Source organism: Carassius gibelio, chromosome A14, assembly GCF_023724105.1.
Source record: "Carassius gibelio isolate Cgi1373 ecotype wild population from Czech Republic chromosome A14, carGib1.2-hapl.c, whole genome shotgun sequence".
NCBI classification, from domain to species: Eukaryota; Metazoa; Chordata; class Actinopteri; order Cypriniformes; family Cyprinidae; genus Carassius; species Carassius gibelio.
The window spans coordinates 2,040,790-2,058,675 of NC_068384.1; the positions used below are offsets into that span (position 1 = coordinate 2,040,790).

The 17,886-nt window shown below is 37.8% G+C and overlaps 2 protein-coding genes across 7 annotated transcripts; both read left to right on the forward strand.

Moving 5' to 3' along the window:
* The first annotated feature begins 218 nt into the window (after positions 1–218).
* Positions 219–12,453, forward strand: LOC128027219 (ras-related protein Rab-6B). 5 transcript variants are annotated; one of them, XR_008186654.1, is made up of 9 exons: positions 271–487; positions 1,472–1,530; positions 3,452–3,505; positions 3,962–4,067; positions 5,743–5,854; positions 6,113–6,206; positions 9,367–9,460; positions 10,300–10,366; positions 10,568–12,453. XR_008186654.1 is itself a non-coding variant. In XM_052614585.1 (8 exons), exons 1-8 carry the CDS (start codon positions 409–411, stop codon positions 10,630–10,632), a joined length of 636 nt encoding a protein of 211 aa, XP_052470545.1. In that variant the 5' UTR covers positions 219–408; the 3' UTR covers positions 10,633–12,453. The 5 variants fall into 5 exon arrangements, 4 of the variants coding, with proteins under 4 accessions (XP_052470545.1, XP_052470544.1, XP_052470543.1 ...); XM_052614585.1 differs by lacking the exons at positions 3,962–4,067; positions 6,113–6,206 and adding an exon at positions 5,193–5,298 and having other exon boundaries at positions 219–487; XM_052614584.1 differs by lacking the exons at positions 3,962–4,067; positions 9,367–9,460 and adding an exon at positions 5,193–5,298 and having other exon boundaries at positions 264–487.
* Positions 12,454–12,954: 501 nt separating this feature from the next.
* LOC128027218 (START domain-containing protein 10) lies at positions 12,955–17,704 on the forward strand. 2 transcript variants are annotated; one of them, XM_052614581.1, is made up of 7 exons: positions 12,955–13,121; positions 13,297–13,484; positions 13,799–13,946; positions 14,114–14,217; positions 14,463–14,580; positions 14,672–14,724; positions 16,612–17,704. In XM_052614581.1, the coding sequence occupies exons 2-7, from the start codon at positions 13,299–13,301 to the stop codon at positions 16,816–16,818; spliced, it is 816 nt and encodes a 271-aa protein (XP_052470541.1). In that variant the 5' UTR covers positions 12,955–13,121; positions 13,297–13,298; the 3' UTR covers positions 16,819–17,704. The 2 variants fall into 2 exon arrangements, with proteins under 2 accessions (XP_052470541.1, XP_052470540.1); XM_052614580.1 differs by lacking the exon at positions 12,955–13,121 and having other exon boundaries at positions 13,136–13,484.
* Positions 17,705–17,886: the final 182 nt, after the last annotated feature.

Genomic DNA, 17,886 nt, shown 5'->3' on the forward strand with positions numbered 1-17,886 from the left:
TTTTCTGAAAACAATTAGTAATTGTAGGAAGAAAATGTACTGTTGGCCATGTTAAATTATTTCGCAATACTGACGAGATAAAAGGAAAATTGAGGATTTAAACGCTGCACGATTGTTTGGTATGAAAGTAGACAGGCTGTGTCTCAAAATCTAGTCAGCTGCCTATTAAGACAGCATCTCGGCAATCATTGTTGCGCTCAACCACTTGGCAGACGGCTCTCAAGCACTAGGTTGTGAAACACAGCCAAAGCGTTTCCTGCGCTTCCATCTCTGGCCTCTATGAGGCGCTGTCACTCAGGAATCAGCAGCTGTCCTCGGCGCTCCGTCACACGACTGTACTGTGTGTGTCCGTCCGCGCACAGCAAATAACAATATTTATATAGTTTTTGTTTATTGTACTCGATAAATATGTCTACTACGACCGGTGGCGGAGAGTTTGGCAACCCTCTGCGGAAATTTAAGCTGGTTTTCTTGGGCGAGCAAAGCGGTAAGTGTTCAGATACGGTGAGACGTGGACAGAGAAACAGACAGGCCAGCTGAAAGGATGCTACAGAATGATAGATGTTACCAAATACACATGTAAATAACTAACGTTATCTGACAGTTTGAAGGGATACGATCGAAGCACTTAAAATACAGCGACATTTACAGTAAACGGTTGTCATTAACAATAAACGAACAGACATCATGAGGCATCTAACGTAATATCCTGCTGTATCCAACTAAGTTTTATAAAAAAATATAACCTTATAGGATTATCAACTCAATTCTGCTTTAATTGGCTAATTATGTTATTGTTATATAGTTCTCCTCTGTGTTTATGTTGTGTTTTATGTTGACATCGAAGGCAGGATTAGCATTAGTCAGTCTTAGCCACAAAAGAGATCTCCAGTTTTAAAGGCCTTTTATATGTGATCGCATCGAACATTAGATTTAACACATGAAATGCAAACAACATTGCGCTACAATCGTGAGTGAACATGTTTAAGTGTATAAAACAATACTGTCTGTTGTGAAGATGGTTGCTAGCAGATAGCAGTTAGCATGGTTGTAGCTAGCCAGCTGTGACAATCATGAGATCATTCATAAACCACATCAGGGATTTTTAACTGCCACATCATCCACGTCACATCCACTTTTTCTTTTCATAATGGCTGGATCTGACGTAAAAAAATAAAAATAAAAAAAAAGACAGCATTCTGTCGTAAACTAGAGTTACTGCATTTCATAAACCTGTATTGAAATGGTATGTTGCTGTAAAAGCAGGACGGCGACACCCATGTTGCCAACACAGCGATCAGAGTTCAGACTCATCCTGCAGACCAGTGCATCCTTGACCGCATCTTTGACAATATACTTTCAATGCGAACACCAAACACCTGTCTGTGTAGGGAGCACACTATGTTTAGAGACGTATTTACTGTGAGGCTGTCTTATTTCTAATGCTTTATGTTTTAATCTTTTTCCACAGTCGGCAAAACTTCACTTATCACGAGGTTTATGTATGACAGCTTCGATAATACCTATCAGGTAACACCTGCTTTGACTGTCAGAGCCCATTGTGTGTTCACAGATGCTTACCGTGTTATTGTGCATCTTAATATCTGCCCAGAGTGTTGCTGATATTGTAAAATCTGCAACGCAAAGGTTTGGTTTCAGTGTTGTTCTCTAAAGGAATTTTAACATTTGCTAATAAAAATTTTGGATCTTGTTGATCCAAACCTTGTCTTCCATGGAACACAAAATTAGATACTTTATAGAATTATTTTTTTTTGATTTCGTTTCCATATTAAGTCTCTTTTGCTCATAAAGACTTAATTAAAAAAAAAGTTCAATAATAAAAACAGTAATATTTTGTAATATAGCAGTTTAAAATAAATGTTTTCTATTTGAATATATTTTAAAATGTAATTTATTTCTGTGATGCAAATCTGAATTTCCAGCATCATTACTCCAGTCTTCAGTGTCACATGATCCTTCAGAAAACATTTTAATATGCTGATTTGGTGCTCAAGAAACATTTCTTATTTTAACATTATAAATGTCTTACTGTCACTTTTGATCAATTTAATGCATACTTAAATGCTGAATAAAACTATTAATTTCCTTTAAAAAAATAAATGTACTGATCCCAAATGTTTAAATGGCAGTGTATGATGGATTTTATCTTGCATTTGGTACTTGGCCAGTTTTAAAGGGTTAGTTCACCCAGATAGCAAATTTATATAATTAATAACTTATCCTCATGTTGTTTCAAACCCGTAAAACCTCTGTTTATCTTTGGAACACAGTTTACGATATTTTAGATTTAGTCCGAGAGCTCCCAGTCCCTCCATTGAAGCTGTGTGTACGGTATACTGTCCATGTCCAGAAAGGTAAAAAAAAACATCATTAAAGTAGTTCATGTGACATCAGAAGGGTCAGTTAGAATATTTTGAAGCATCGAAAATACATTTTGGTCCAAAAATAGCTGAAACAACGACTTTATTCAGCATTGTCTTCTCTTCCGTGTCTGTTGTGAGAGAGAGTTCAAATCAAAGCAGTCTGGATATCCGGTTCGCAAACGAATCATTCAGTTCACCAAATCGAACTGAATCGTTTTAAACGGTTCGCATCTCTAATACGCATTAATCCACAAATGACTTAAGCTGTTCACTTATTTAATGTGGCTGACACTCCCCTCTGAGTTCAAAAAAACCAATATCCCGGAGTAATTCATGTACTCAAACAGTACACTGACTGAACTGCTGTGAAGAGAGAACTGAAGATGAACACAGAGCCGAGCCAGATAACGAACAAAACATTGACTCGTTCACGAGTCAAGAACCGTTTCTTGTCAGACGCGTCCGATTCGTGAACTGAGGAGCTGATGTTACTGCGCATGTGTGATTCAGCGTGAAGCAGACCAAAATGTCTGAACTGAACTGATTCTTTTGATGATTAATTCTGAACTGATTCTGTGCTTGTGTTATGAGTGCGGGTAAACCGAAGGCTTGAATCAAGGGCAATCATCGCAAATGACGCCATTACGTCGAGCGCAAAAGAACCGGTGAACCGTTTTCTTCAACCGGTTTATTGAATCGAACTGTCCGAAAGAACTACTGGTGATCCGAACACCGATGCAACCGGTTTTTTCACTTGTGAACGAGTCAGTCTATTGTTCGTTATCTGGCTCTAAAATATCTTAAACTGTGTTCTGAAGATAAACGGAGGTTTTATGGGTTTGAAACAACATGAGGGTAAGTTATCAATGACATACATTTGCTATCTGGGTGAACTAACCCTTTAATTTAGTTTTTAGATCTCAAATCTGATTCATACATGTTCATATAATGCACAGAACCAGAGAACCAGTGAGATTTGGTGCCACTGAGATCAAGTTTGATGTTAAAGTTAAGTGTCTTGGAAATTTTGCAGTGTGCACTAATAAACTATTTTTTTCTCTCAACAGGCAACTATTGGGATAGACTTTCTGTCAAAAACCATGTACTTGGAAGACCGCACGGTAGGACCGAGATTAGCATTTCTAGAATAATTTCCTAGGAGTCTCTGTGTGCCCAAGCCTTTTGTCTTATTAGAAAGCTAGCATGTTTGTATAAAGTCTAGTTTAGTTAAAACATTGACTAGTAACAATATTATTACCAGGCGGTTTTGACACACACTGGCTCAAGTCAGTCACCTTGATGTTTCCTAATATCTCCTTTAAAGTCTATAAGACTTCTTTATTTATTTATTTAAAGTCCATCAGGTGATTTCACTGTCTGTGTCACAGATTCATCACAGTTATCATTTGCCTAATTCCTTGTGCATGCCTGTAGCTCATTGTAGTCATTAGTTGGTCTTTTATTTTGAGTTCACCTTTTTAAGTTTGGTTGTGTCTTTGTCCACCTCATCCCACTCTCTTCCCTGGCTGGGTGCTGAATGGGTCCCCACGCCTGTTGTTCTGCATGGATGGTCATAGATTCGGCTACAGCTGTGGGACACAGCTGGGCAGGAGCGCTTCCGTAGCCTCATTCCCAGTTACATCAGAGACTCAGCAGCCGCAGTGGTGGTCTATGATATAGCAAGTAGGTAGCTAGTGCTCCTGCTTCACCGCATGGTGAGGTCAAGTTGGGTAATGCTTGAGTAAATGGCACTCATGTAGCCATCATGTAAAAGGTGTGCTACAAGCCCTTTGGAAGGTCTGTATGTGGTGGTCAGTGTTGATGTATGGGAATCACTGGATGGGAAACACTGCTCATGTAGGTCCAAAACCAGTATGACTTACTTTCTTCTGTAGAACCCAAAAAGACAGAACTGCTTTTGTCTATATATAAACAAAGTCAGTAGGATCCAAAACAATGATGAACCCCATTGACTTCCAAAGATTGTTATTCTTCTTCCAGTTTAAGCATCTTTACACTAGTTTTTCTGTAGTTCCTCCCAGCTTAGGGAATTATCTTCTACTATTTTCCATTTGACACTTGGATCCTTTAAATTGTTAGAATTTTTAGTAAAGCTTTTACACTCACGTGGAGATAATAGGATGTGAAAACAAAGGAAGATAATCTCTCTCAGTGTTTTGGGTCCATACACATGAAGTCAGTGGGATCCAGACCCCATTGATTTTCATTATATGGACAAAACAAACAAACATCCTTCAGAATACTTTGTGTTCCACAGAAGAAAGGAAGTCAAATAGGTTTGGAACAGCATGACAGTGTGTACATGATAAAATATGAAATTGAAACAAAATTATAAAAGTTTGGGGTCTTTTGGGTCACATTGGAAAACATATATTTCAAAACCATAAAGTGCTTTGGTTAGACTAAAAGCATGTCCAGTTACATGTTGTTACATGAAAGGAGTGCCATTTGCAAAGCATCTTGCAGAAAGCAGCATCATTCAGAGAGCTGGAATAGAGAAATGCCTAAATGCCTTCAGATGGTTTTTAAAATCATTCTTATTCTTATTTCCTAAAAACGTAAGTTCATGATCTATAAATACAGAACTTAATAAGACAAAAATTGTAAAAAAATAAAATAAAATTACGTGCATTTCTCTATTTCATTCTTGTTTTGTTTCTTTGATGTTGTCCTTTTCACTTACCCTGCTCCCTTGCCCTGTCCTCTCTTTATATCTTTCCTTTTCTCTGTTCTACTTTTCTCTCCCCCCTTTGTTCTTTTGCACACCACGGTTTGCTGGTCCCTCAGGTTCGGCTCCAGCTTTGGGACACTGCAGGGCAGGAGCGCTTCCGCAGCCTCATTCCCAGCTACATCCGAGACTCCACTATTGCTGTGGTGGTCTATGACATCACCAGTGAGTCTGAGCCTCACTCATTGGGTCAGCAAGGATTTATGCCTCCAGGCCACAGTTAGCACAATTCGGCAGCTGCCTCTAGCTCTAGCTCATGGCCTCTAGCTCATCTTAGTATGGTTGCTTGGGAACAATATTTTTTTATTATTCGGATTAAAAAGTAGATTGTACATGCTTCTTATTTAACATCAAACTGCTGTTATTGAGCAATGAAATGACCTGTGCTTTATCTTAACCATCCTCTGATTTGTTAATCTTTATACTAACAGTCTGCCTGCAAACCTTCTTCTGAGAAAATGTGGCTTTGAAGTGAATCAAGTGTGATTTGACCACTGCTAAATTTGGATTGTGCAAACTGATTTTTTCATTCGATCATTTCCAACACTAGATATTTTTTTTTTTTTTTTTTACGAGTCCTTGTCTGACTTTTTTCCCTCTGTTCTTCAGATCTCAACTCTTTCCAGCAAACCTCAAAGTGGATAGATGATGTCAGAACAGAGCGAGGAAGTGATGTAATTATCATGTTGGTTGGCAACAAGACAGACCTGGCTGATAAAAGGTTAAGCATTTGTGGAGTTTGATGAACACATGTTTTGTTCATCCCTCAAACATCACGTTTTAAGTTATTTTTTGTGTTCGGTTTTCTCCTTTTAATTGATTTAAATATTATGTTGAGTAATTTGTGCCATTGTTTCTTTTCTGTTTGATCATATTTTCTCTTGTGTTGAATTTATTTTTGATTTCCCATTACTATTTTTGCTTTTTCTACCCATTCTAATTTGAACTGTGTCCACACCTCCACTATGGACTATGGCAGGCAAGTGTCTGTAGAGGCAGCAGAGAAAAAAGCTCGGGAACTGGGTGTGATGTACATAGAGACCAGCGCCAAAGCTGGTTATAACGTCAAACAGGTGGGTGAAAATATACAGATGTAGTTCAGACCTAAGGTTTCTGATTTATGTAACCCGAATCTGTGGCATATTTTCAATTTCCATCAAAAATGTGAGCTTACTTCCAATGAGCTGATCACATGAATCAGGTGTTAACAAAGAGAGACATCGAAAATATGCAGAGCTGGGGACTCGAGGGCTGGAATTGAGAACCGCCTTAATGTGAGCTACATATGAATATTTAACTTAAGTCCTTACATTAAAGTTAACACAAACTCTTTTTCTCTGCTGTGTCGGTCAGTCAGCCTCTCAACCTTTCAATCTGGTCGCTCAGTAACTGTTTCACATATATAATACACTACGCTTCAGCGTCTCTTCTTTTTGTGCTTTGCACTGTTTAACACAAAGCGCGTACAATGTGTGCATCCGGTCTGCAGAATGATTCGCTTGAAGAAACACGGTTCGATTTTGCTTTAAGCGCATCACTCTGCACACCGAATACACACATTGTAAGCGCTTCGTGCTACACTGTATTGGTTTTAGTATATAAATTCTACATTTATTTAAATGGTGGAAAAAACTTCACTGGCAATGGATCGGTATCTGTATCGGCCAATACTGAAGCCTAGGTATCGGTATTGGAGGCAAAAAAGGTGGATCAGAGCATCCCAATAAAACAAGAATGTTTCACATAATACTTTACCTATACACAGCTAACCTACTGACAGATTTTGACTTGAAATATGCAATATATATATGTATATATATATATATGTATGTTTACCTATACATGAACTAAAAAATACAAACTATACAAATGCGTCACATAAACACTGTACCTATACACAACTATCCTACTGACAGATTTTGAATATACACTAGTGGTGTATACAGTAGGACTTGGACGATAAATCAATGCAGAATCAATTCGTGGATTGATTCTAAGATTTTTTAGAATGCATCGCAATTCTTCTGGAATCGATTCTGAGCTTAGATTTTAACAGCAGATGGCACTCTAATCTAGTTTTTATCCACACACTCAAATGCTCATGAAGAAGAGTGCTAAAGAGTGCTTGTGCATTGAAAAAAAAACAAGCAAACATAAAAAAAAAAGAAGTTAAAAGCTAAAATGTTGACGAGCTGTGCAGATGCTCTAGAGTAGAGCTCTGTGCGGAACGCTTTCACAATCAGAATTTGCTCACTGATCACTTTCGATTTTTTTGTTCACATTCGCACACTCTGAGTAAAGGAGCACAGTTATTCTTACACGATGATATATTTGTCAGTGAGTTCAGGATCTGAGCAGCAAATACTCCAGGATGGTCTGTCAGTCATCTATAATCCTACTCTCGACCCATGAACATTCAAGCTTGTGTTTTATACAGGGTTGCAAAGTACACGTTTTTCCACGGAATCAGGCTACTTTTAAACTGATGCCCTGGGGCCATTAAAAAATAACTTTGAACCGTTTAAACTGAAAGTATTAATCTGTCATTTTTTTTACTTTCAGTTGATGGTTAAATGGTTAATATGAGTATCCCTAGTGCTGAATTGTAGAAAAAAACCTAAGTTTTTGCATCGCCTTCCTTCTGATCCCAACATTAGGAAAAAGGGGATGAACTTTATTTTTAATAAAGATCCAGACCGCGTCAGTAAGAACTTGGTCCTTTCTTCACGTTATTTTACAGTGGATTCATTTACAAATGAGGCACAATTTTATGCAATCAATGCCACGCCTATTTAAAGTGTTCTGATGAGGGGTTCTAAACAGGGCAGAAAATAGCCTATTACTTTTAAATTATGATGTTTTTTATGTAAAAATCTTGATAACATTATAAGTGAACCTCAGGGAACACTACAATAAAATAAAATAAGGCAGTTCATCATGACCCCTTTAAAAAAGGGTTTCTTTTGCATTTTCAAAGCATAACATGAGCGGTCACATGAGCAAAATTCCGGGAACAAAACATTTTCATTAACACTAATGTAGAAATACACAGGTAATTTTTAAACCAAGCATTTTTCTGTTAGTTAATACCACAAATCTGCTTGATCATCTTGAACCTGATGCACAATCTTCATAGGAACATTTTTGCCCTCACTCGAAACTCACATAAGTGTGGATTCCTATTGAGCTGACTCCATTTCAAGCAAACATGCCTTGTGACGCAATCACCAACCCTGTCAGCTGTGATCTGCCCAAGGAAACCAGAAAGAAATATGGAAGGAATGTGACATTAACACACACACAGATTCTGCAGTCACAGATTTCAGCAGAAAGCTCTGCATTTTTCAGTTCATGGTTCAGTTCAATTGAAATGTATGTCATTTCACAAAAAAAAGTCATTTACATCTCCTACCTCTTTTGTGTCCTTTGATTTAATAGTTTGCTTGATTGATTGTTTTCAGCTAACAATAAATGTCTAGCTCAGTTTAACACATTTTACCATATCTAAAGACTTTTCCCCTCAAATGCAGAAAATGTCCACAGATTCTGTCTTGGTCTGGGCATAACTATCTGTAAAAGCCCTGTATACTTGAAGCTGTTCTAACCTTTCCTTATACAAAGTCTAAATTATTCTCTGTGGGATGTCGGTCAAATTTAGGTACCGTTTCAGATGCAGTCCCCTGATGTCCCCCCTGTTCAAAGATGTATAAGTATTTCTTCTGTGAAAAAAAAAGAGGATATTTAGCAGAATGTCCATGCTGCATTTAATTGTAGTATAGAAGTGGATGGAAAGGAGTTTGGACATTCCTCTATTCTTCTGTGTTACTCTGTCATATTTCACAGAAGAATGCAACAGGCTTGAAACAACATGAGAATTGCTGGGTGAACTCTCTCTTAAAGCTGAAAATAAACAAGGCCGACAACGTTATCATCACTTCCCCTGTTAGGGTGTACATTTACTATTTGTTGTTTATCATCTGTCCTCAAATAACAAATGTGTTCTCTGTGAATAGCCTTTTGTTGAACTGCAGTGCAGTGATCTCTTATCAATATTAAGATTTCAGCCATTTCTCAACTTTTCAACCTATGACGGGATCCTATCGCAACTCTTAATTCCTCTTTTTCCCCCATTACTAATGTGAACCTCAGTCAGCCTCTGTCTCTTTCTCTTCTTGACGCAGTTCTTTTGTCTGTCTGTATTTCTCCCCCTGCCCCCCTGCTCCGGTCGAGCAGACAGATTACCACGGAGGGGGGCGAGCAGAGGGCTAAGGAACTGAATGTCATGTTCATTGAAACCAGCGCAAAGACTGGCTACAATGTCAAACAGGTAGAATCATTGAGAAACGAGGATGGCCCAGCTCTACCTTCCCTCCACCACACTATTTCTTGTGCTTCCTTTGGTTTCTATCTTTCTCCGCTTCACCCATTATGAGCCATTCCGCCCCTGCCTTACATTCACAGGTGTCCCGTGCTTTTGGGCTGCTGTTTTGTGTTTTTGTTTAGTTTTGTTTGCTTGAATTATTCTCCATGTACTGTGTCACAGGTATTCTTTGCATGTTGGCCAAGCATTGCTAGAATGATTATTTTTTTATGTGCTGTGTGGTAGCATCACTTGCTATTCAAAGACTGGACATAGACATTTAATTTGTGCATTATGCTTTTTATTAGCAAACTGTATTTCTTTTTATTGTCAGAATGAATAGAACACGGAGTCTCTTTAACAGTGCTTTTTTTATAATGATAGTGTCATCTCTACCCAGTAGGAGTTATAATTTAGTTTAAATAGGGGAGATGGGCTATTTGCACATTGAAAAGTTTTCATAAGTGATACACTGCTGTTCAAAGCATGGGGTTTTGAAAGAAAATAAGACTTTTTTTCAGGAAGGGCACGTTAAATTTGGGAAATGAGACCATAAAGACATTTGCAGTTGTACAAAAGTATATACTTTTTTACTTTCTATTCATCAAACAATCCTGAAAAAAAGGATCTCAGTTTCTAAAAAACAAAACAAAATTAAGCATAACAAATGTTTTCAACATAAATGTTTCTTGAGCAGAAAATCAGCATATTAGAATGGTTTACATTTTATTTTAATCAAACTTTTGAACGGTACTGTATATCTCATTAATTATAAGATTTTAACTAAGTAACTTTTTTTTTTTTAGCTGTTTCGTCGTGTTGCTGCTGCTTTGCCTGGAATGGATAGTACACCAGAGAAAAGCAAAGAGGACAGTATCCTTTACATGCACCGTAAAAGTCTTCTGACAAAGATGACATCACTCACATTAAAATGTCAGAATCTGCTTGTCCGCATCAGCCTGATAGCAGGAGATCACAAGCCTGTGTTTTTTTTTTTTGTTTTTTTTTACTTATGTTGACATACTTATATTCACATGATCTTGTCACTAACGGATCCTTAACCTGAACTTTCAGTGATCGACATCAAACTGGAGAAGCCTCCGGAGCTGCCTGTTACCGAGAGCAGCTGCTCATGCTAGTAACCCCCCCCCCTCCCGTCCCCTTCACACACGAACAGCTTGCCTCTCAGTGGTCACTCGTTCCTCTCACGGCCCCATTCATGAGCAGAGAACCTTTTCTTTCTTTTCGACCCTAATGACTTTTCAGAGTAACCATGTGGATGTGCTATTACTCTGTATTAAAATGGATTCCAAAAATACATATATTAATGGGAAAAAAGTCAAATGACAGCATAGATTAAATGCTAAAACCATTCAGATTCTCATCTTTGGTGGCTGCATGGCATTATATGGGATTGCAGACTGATATACACTCGTGTGCTCTTGAGTTTTCACACATCAGAGCCGTCATAATCGTTGTGAAGTTACCATGTTCCAGAGCCGGGGCTGATGTCATCGTTTTAAGTCTTTTATAATTTCTCTGGAGGAAAAGCTTGACATTATTGCATTGAGAGGCTGTAGTCTTGTGTTACTGATTCATGCTGTTACTGGATTTTTTTTTTACATGAACATTACACACTATTTTGTTAGTGTTTTTTGGTTATTTAAAGAAAGATACAGAAGGAATTTCTTTTGAAACTGTTGTGAAATATCTTGGACACAATATTCTGTATAATTGGTATTTGGGACCAGATATCATTTAAAGGTCTTTTTGTTTCAGGAATTACACGTTTGGCCAAAAAATGTTTTTTTGTGTGTGTTTTTTTGTTGTTGACAAGCATCATTCTGGACAGGCCAATTTTATACAGGAATTTTCGGAGGGTTGCATGGATGTAGAATGAGCTATGGGGGAAAAATAGGATTTAATGTTCTGAGAAAAGGGAAATTGCTTTGTAAACATATTTAATTTCGTGGAAACTCAAAACCTAAGATATTGAATGACTTCTCCACGACTGTAGTTACAAAACCTAACGTTAATTGTAAAAACGTGTGTGTACTAACAAAACTATCGTAACGCATCACTCTGAGCTTAGATATGGAAAGCAGTTCACACTAATTCCACTCCTTTTCTGTCTTGTTTTTGCTGCGCAAGTGTAGAAACAGCATGCAGTTTAGAGACGGTCTAACACAAAATGCCTTGCTTGTTTTGTTGTCATAGTGCACCAGTTCGGGCCACAGCGCTGTGGTTTGCGTGAGCCTATTAACATTGCATAGAGCTAATGAGGTTTTGTTAAATGGGATATTTATATTTCTTCCTTCAACACGGCTATTGCTTAGTGTACAGACACGTCTTGGTATTGCTCGTCGTAAGACTGGTGGTTTCATGTGTTTATTTATTATCTCACTAGTTTGTGAAACAGTGTGTCGTATGCTTGACTTTAATGGCAGTTCGCAGTGTGTGGGAATCAAAGGTTGATGTAAAATTTGCATTGCTGCCTTGCTACTGTATCACAAAGACCTAGTCTTGGTCACATTAAAGACTGTCATGCTCCATCTGTAATGCTGGGTTTCAACAGTTTAACTCAAATGGGCTTTTATTTCCCAGAGAGGTATCAGCGAACCCCCCAGCACAGTCACTTTTCCTCTCATACAACTGTAAAACGACAGATCCTGTCATCACGAAGACTAAAAAAAGGGCAATTAAGTGTGTTTGAAACATTAACATTTAATATGGTTTGATATAAAGCGTGAAAACCCCCCTGAACAGCTCTATCACTTGTCACCGACTGAATACTCAGCTGTGTGCTATTCTGAAGTGTGCTGGTCTGTTTGAAATACGCTGTCTACTAGTGTTTAGCAAAGTTTGTGTGAACAAAATACTATTATTATATGCTGTAAAAAAAAAATGGAAGGTCAAGGAGACACCAAAATGTATCACATGAATAAAGATATTTCACCAAATTTGCTGTTTGTCCTGGTTGTGGTTTCTGTATGTAGGCTTATATACATATAGTGTTAGACAGTAATAATGAACTGCATTGATATATTATTTTGTACACAATCATTACAGATAGCAAAGTAAACTTCATTACATGTTCATCATGTTACTTAACCTATATGCAGTGGCATAATAATACCAACAAAAGCAAAATAAGTAATAATAAAATAAAAATACAACGTTGGTGAATGGTTGGTTTTATGCAACGTTCCTTTTTACGCTTTGTATTTTTAGAATTAACAGGCATTAAATGAATTCTCTTACTGCTGACTCACTGCTCGAGCCAGTTTAATGATATTGCCGGTGATCTGAAGGGTTTCGGTTGAGCTCACAGCTCGTCTTTGTCGTCTTTTATTAATGATTATGCTAATCAGTGGAGCAGTAGAGACCACTGGACCAGAACCCGACTGACCAATCAAAACTTGCGGTCCCACACACCCAATTCGTGCCAGATTTTCATCATTCTTGATAACATGAAAGCCTGTGAATATAAATCAGGATCATGTCAGTGTGCTAAATCACTGTGGTTCAGTGCTGGTTGACTAGCTGCGCACCTTGCAGTGGTGTAATACACCTGTTCTACTCCCGGAAGTGGTGACGAGAGTTTTCCACGCGCAGGAGCTGACGCCAGGTGAGGAATTTGTCAGAAAAATCTTGTCGAGCTTGAAAGGTTATTCTGTGACTATAATAGTTACACCTCACCCTTTGCGAACAGTACAAAGATACTTAATCTTGGTTGAAGCAAGTTCCCTCAGACGGATCTGTATTTCTCGCAGTGTCTTTGATCGGTGAATCTGCTGTTTCAGGTATGTCTCGCGGTACGGGAATAATTCCAGATGAATCCATGTTCAGTGAATTCAAAAGACAATGCTCGTCCACGGAGAACTGGGTCAGTAAATATGATAAAAATGACATGGAGGTCTGGGTCGAGGTGGCCCCTTTATCAGCTTCTACAAACAGCAAAGGAAACTTATCCAAAGTGCACAAAATCAAGGTAAGATGTTTGCCAGCATCTAACTGTTTATAACTTCGTGTGCTTTATAAAAATGTTATAACTTTTGGTAGGAACATTAATATTACTACATCATAACATGTTTAACGGGTCAGTGGTTATACATAATTTAATAGTAGCTAGGGGTGTGTGGTTATAAATTGTTTATTTATTTATTCATTTTGCATATATTTTCTATGGCCCCCACAATATCTTTACATTTCCCCTGTACTACATTTCAATTTAATTTACATGACCATGATCAGTGTGTACTGCTGCCATAACAACACTAATGTAATGCCTTGTTTCCAATGCAGTGCAGAATGAACATAAAGGATGTTTCGGCTGCCACCATGTTTGACGTGCTTCATGACGGCTTGTACCGGAAGACATGGGACCCTACAATGCTTGAGAGTTTTGACATCGCTCGTCTAGCTGCTAATGCTGATGTGGGCTACTATTCATGTGAGTCATGTAATCGTATACATTTTTTATCAATCATTGAGAGTTATTTCTTATCTTACGGTCATTCTAGTTGATCTTTTAGGATTTCGTTAGTCTCAATGCTAGTCACCTAACACTGTTAATAACATTTTGAAATAACAACACCTTTTTTTATTCTTTATTCCCAGGGCGCTGCCCAAGCCCATTGAAGAACAGAGATGTGGTGACCCTGCGCACTTGGCAGGCATCTGAAAGTGAATATGTGATCATTAACTTCTCAGTGAAACATCCGGTACGTCTCTTATTTACTTACGCCTTCTGTTATCATACGTTTTGTGTTACATACGTTGATTAAGAGCTAGTGAAATATCAGATTTACTTAAAGGTAAAATGCGTCGTCTGCTTCACTAGTGGTGCCAAAACAACTGCGAAATGCAAAATAATGACTATAACAATAATAATAACAATTATAACGTATTAATACATGCATTTACAAATGTAAAAATAGATTTTAATAAAGTCTTGCTGTCATTTTAGAAATATCCCCCACGGAAGGATCTGGTAAGGGCCGTTTCCCTTCTGACGGGTTACCTGATCAAACCAGCGGGGACCAACAGCTGCATTTTCACGTACCTCTCACAAGCGGATCCCAGAGGTATGAACAGATTCCCTGGTTCACCCATCGTTCATTTACATTGTAAGACTTTAATTTGTCGCCGTTTTTTAATTATTTTTTCATCTTTTAGGGTCTCTTCCAAAGTGGGTGGTCAACAAAGGATCTCAGGTCCTGGCTCCAAAAGTAAGTAAACATATTTTCTGTCTTTCTATTGTTTCTATAGATGTACTTTTTGAGGATGCGAGTGTCTTTATATATAGGACTGTGTTTAAGGCTTGTGACATCACAGTTGTTACCATGGAAACCTACTGGAAGAGCTTGTACTGAAGACGCTCACAAAGCACTTGCTGTGCCAAAGTGAAACTTGTTTGTCTTGTTCTGTCTGTAGGCTGCATGACTACAGTCATTCTCTTTATTTACAGAAGAGAGTGTTGCTTAAGCTCCTGTTAAATACAAATCTCTTTTCTGTATTAATCATTCATGATAATCACTGACACAGCAAGCAGTGGCGTTTTACACTTGTTAGAAACGCCTTTTAATAATTCTTCAGCCCTCACTGAGTCTGAGTGAGATTGTTATCCAAAGATAACTATGATGTAGATGTTCTTCTGATTAAGAACAGGAACTGAGTCTAACATTGCATTGTGGCTTTGTGTTTTGGCGTTTCATAGTCTTGTGAATTATTACTGCAGATGGTGGGGTTGTTTGCAGAGTTCCCAGACAGTTTCTCTGTCCAAAGGGCACTGATAACGTGGACTGTTCATCATGCTTGGTGTTTATAAACTATTATTGAACACTAAGGTGTTTGTCTTTCCATTGACTATTAATCAGGGGCTTGTACCATGAAGCCATGAAGAATTAGTTTGCACCAATCCTGGGTTTTAAGTACCATCAAAGTGGCTTTGCTTAAAGCAGTGTTTATTGCCTTACTAAGTTACACCCCACAGCTAACCTGCTCCGAGGCAGGATTTGTTCTGGGTGCTTTACTTCAGTGTAAATGCATTTAAATTCTTCATATTCTTCAATCTCTTAACTTTTAGCAAAAGAGTTTTGAATCTCGCTGGCTCTCTTGCGAGAATTGAATCACACTTGCTCTGTGCTGCGAGGCATGTGATTGGCTGTTTGCCACTGCTGTCAAACATCCATGCACGTGCTCCACAAACTCATGATCAAAACCTGAGTTATTGAAAAAAGTTGATGAGCAGCATCATGGTACCAACAAAGCCGGATTGGAGAGGTTTGGTTTTGTCATCTCAAAACTAATCCTGTAACTCTGAATTTGTTCAGCTAACATCATGGTACAGGTCCCAAGTGTTAAGATATTATTCATAAATGTATATGTACACTACTGTTCAAAAATGTTTTGCATCTCTTGCTTACCAAGGTTGCATTTATTTAATCAAAAATACAGTAGAAAAGTAATACTGTGAATTATTAGTACAATTTACATAAACTGTTTTATGTTTTTATAAAATATATTTTAAAATGTAATTTATTCCTCCAATTGCAAAGCTGATTTTTCAGCATCATTACTCCAGTCTTTAGTGTCATGTGATCCTTCAGAAAAAAAATTATAATATGATATTTGCTGCTCAAGAAACATTTATTATTATTATTATTATTATTATTATCAGTGTTGAAAATGTTGTGCTGCATAATATTTCTGTGGAAACCGTGATACTTTTTTTAAATAGAAAGTTCAATAGAAAATCACTTATTTGAAACATAATTTTTATTTATTTGTGGATTACTGTAAGTGGTTTGTTTCTTGTCTAGTAATACTGTTGTATTAAAACAAAACAATGTTAGTCAGACTTTATAGGCAGCATTTCACACTGTGCTGCCAGAAATTCTCAAGACCAAGACAGAAACCAGAAACACTGTTTATTTATAGCTGTGCATGAGGAAAAAAAGACTAGCTGAAATTTGAGTCACTGCACAGCTTGAAAATGAAGTATAACTGGATTCCATTTCATTGTCTGGGTTACACAAGAACGAAAAAAAACAAAGTTCAGTGCCGCTTCCGCTGATACTAGTACCACTCCCTCATTCTCTTGTGTCATTCCACAGGTTTTAAGAAGTGTCCATCAAGCCGGTCAAAACTACCCTGCGTGGAAAGCAGCAAATTCTCCAGATCATAAGCCCTGGCTCCACCCCATACAGAGTGAACTGCCCATGATGGATCCAGCAGAGTTGTCCATCCAGCGCATAGACTCGCTCGAGCACGTGGATGAGAGCTTGACAAAGGATGCTAAAGAAAATGAGGATAGTAGCTAAAATGGCTCAAAGAAAGGTTGATATAAATGGACAGTCTTTAACTCTGCTCCGTGTGACAGGGTCAGTCCAGTTACCTCTCACCACACTTATAGCTCACTGACGCAACATTCCTTCTTCACACGCACAGAGTAAGTGTTTACAATCACCGATGCACAGATCTGCACATTCCATTATCCATGTCTTGAGTTGCTTAGGGCATCGCATATGCGATAATGGTGCTTACTTGAACAAAAGAAAACATTAAGCAGCTCTGCTTCTTAATTTCATTTAAAACCCTATGAAGGTGGTTCATTGTCATAAATTAGATCTTTTTTTGCTTCTTTAATTTATTACTACCGGTAAATGATTTTGATAAAGGCACACCTATAATCCTTGTTTTAAGTCTCTATGGTAGGGGAGAGGTTCCTCTCAATGTCATTCTTTTGTGTTTGTGTATTTATGTCTGTGTGCCTTTTCAAAGAAGTGTGTGTCTGTATTGATGTGTGTGAAAATGATTTGACACCGAGTAACCAGGAGAAGACCTGTTAAAGGCCCTGTAATACGACCAAAGCAGTCCAAGACACAATGTGGTATTACCTCAAGATTTATTACTTGAAGTGGTATTAGTTCATTTGCCTGTAACAGGCAGAAGAAATCAGAAGGAAGGGGAATGTGATAATAGAGCTTTTCTGTACTTCTGTTATGTGCCCTTGAACAGGAAAGAAAATGTCATTAGCAATAACATGATAACAGCGGAACAAAGTTTCCCATATTATTGATGTTTCTCTTTCTGATGAAGGATGGATATGTACATTTGTGTGTTTGTTAACTTGAATTGTATGTATATGAAGCTCTAACTCACTGAAGGGTAATGTACTTTGAACATTTTAAATAAAGTTCAAAATGCCTTTTTTTCCCCTAATAATAATAATGCAGCATCTTTTAGTGTGTTTATTAATGATGCTGCACAATACTAGTTTACATTATCATGGTATAATACCTGGTGTTGGCATATAAACAGCCATCTGTTCCACTGAGCTCCAATAACACAGCAGACGCTATATTATAATTTTGTGTTCATTCTGATGG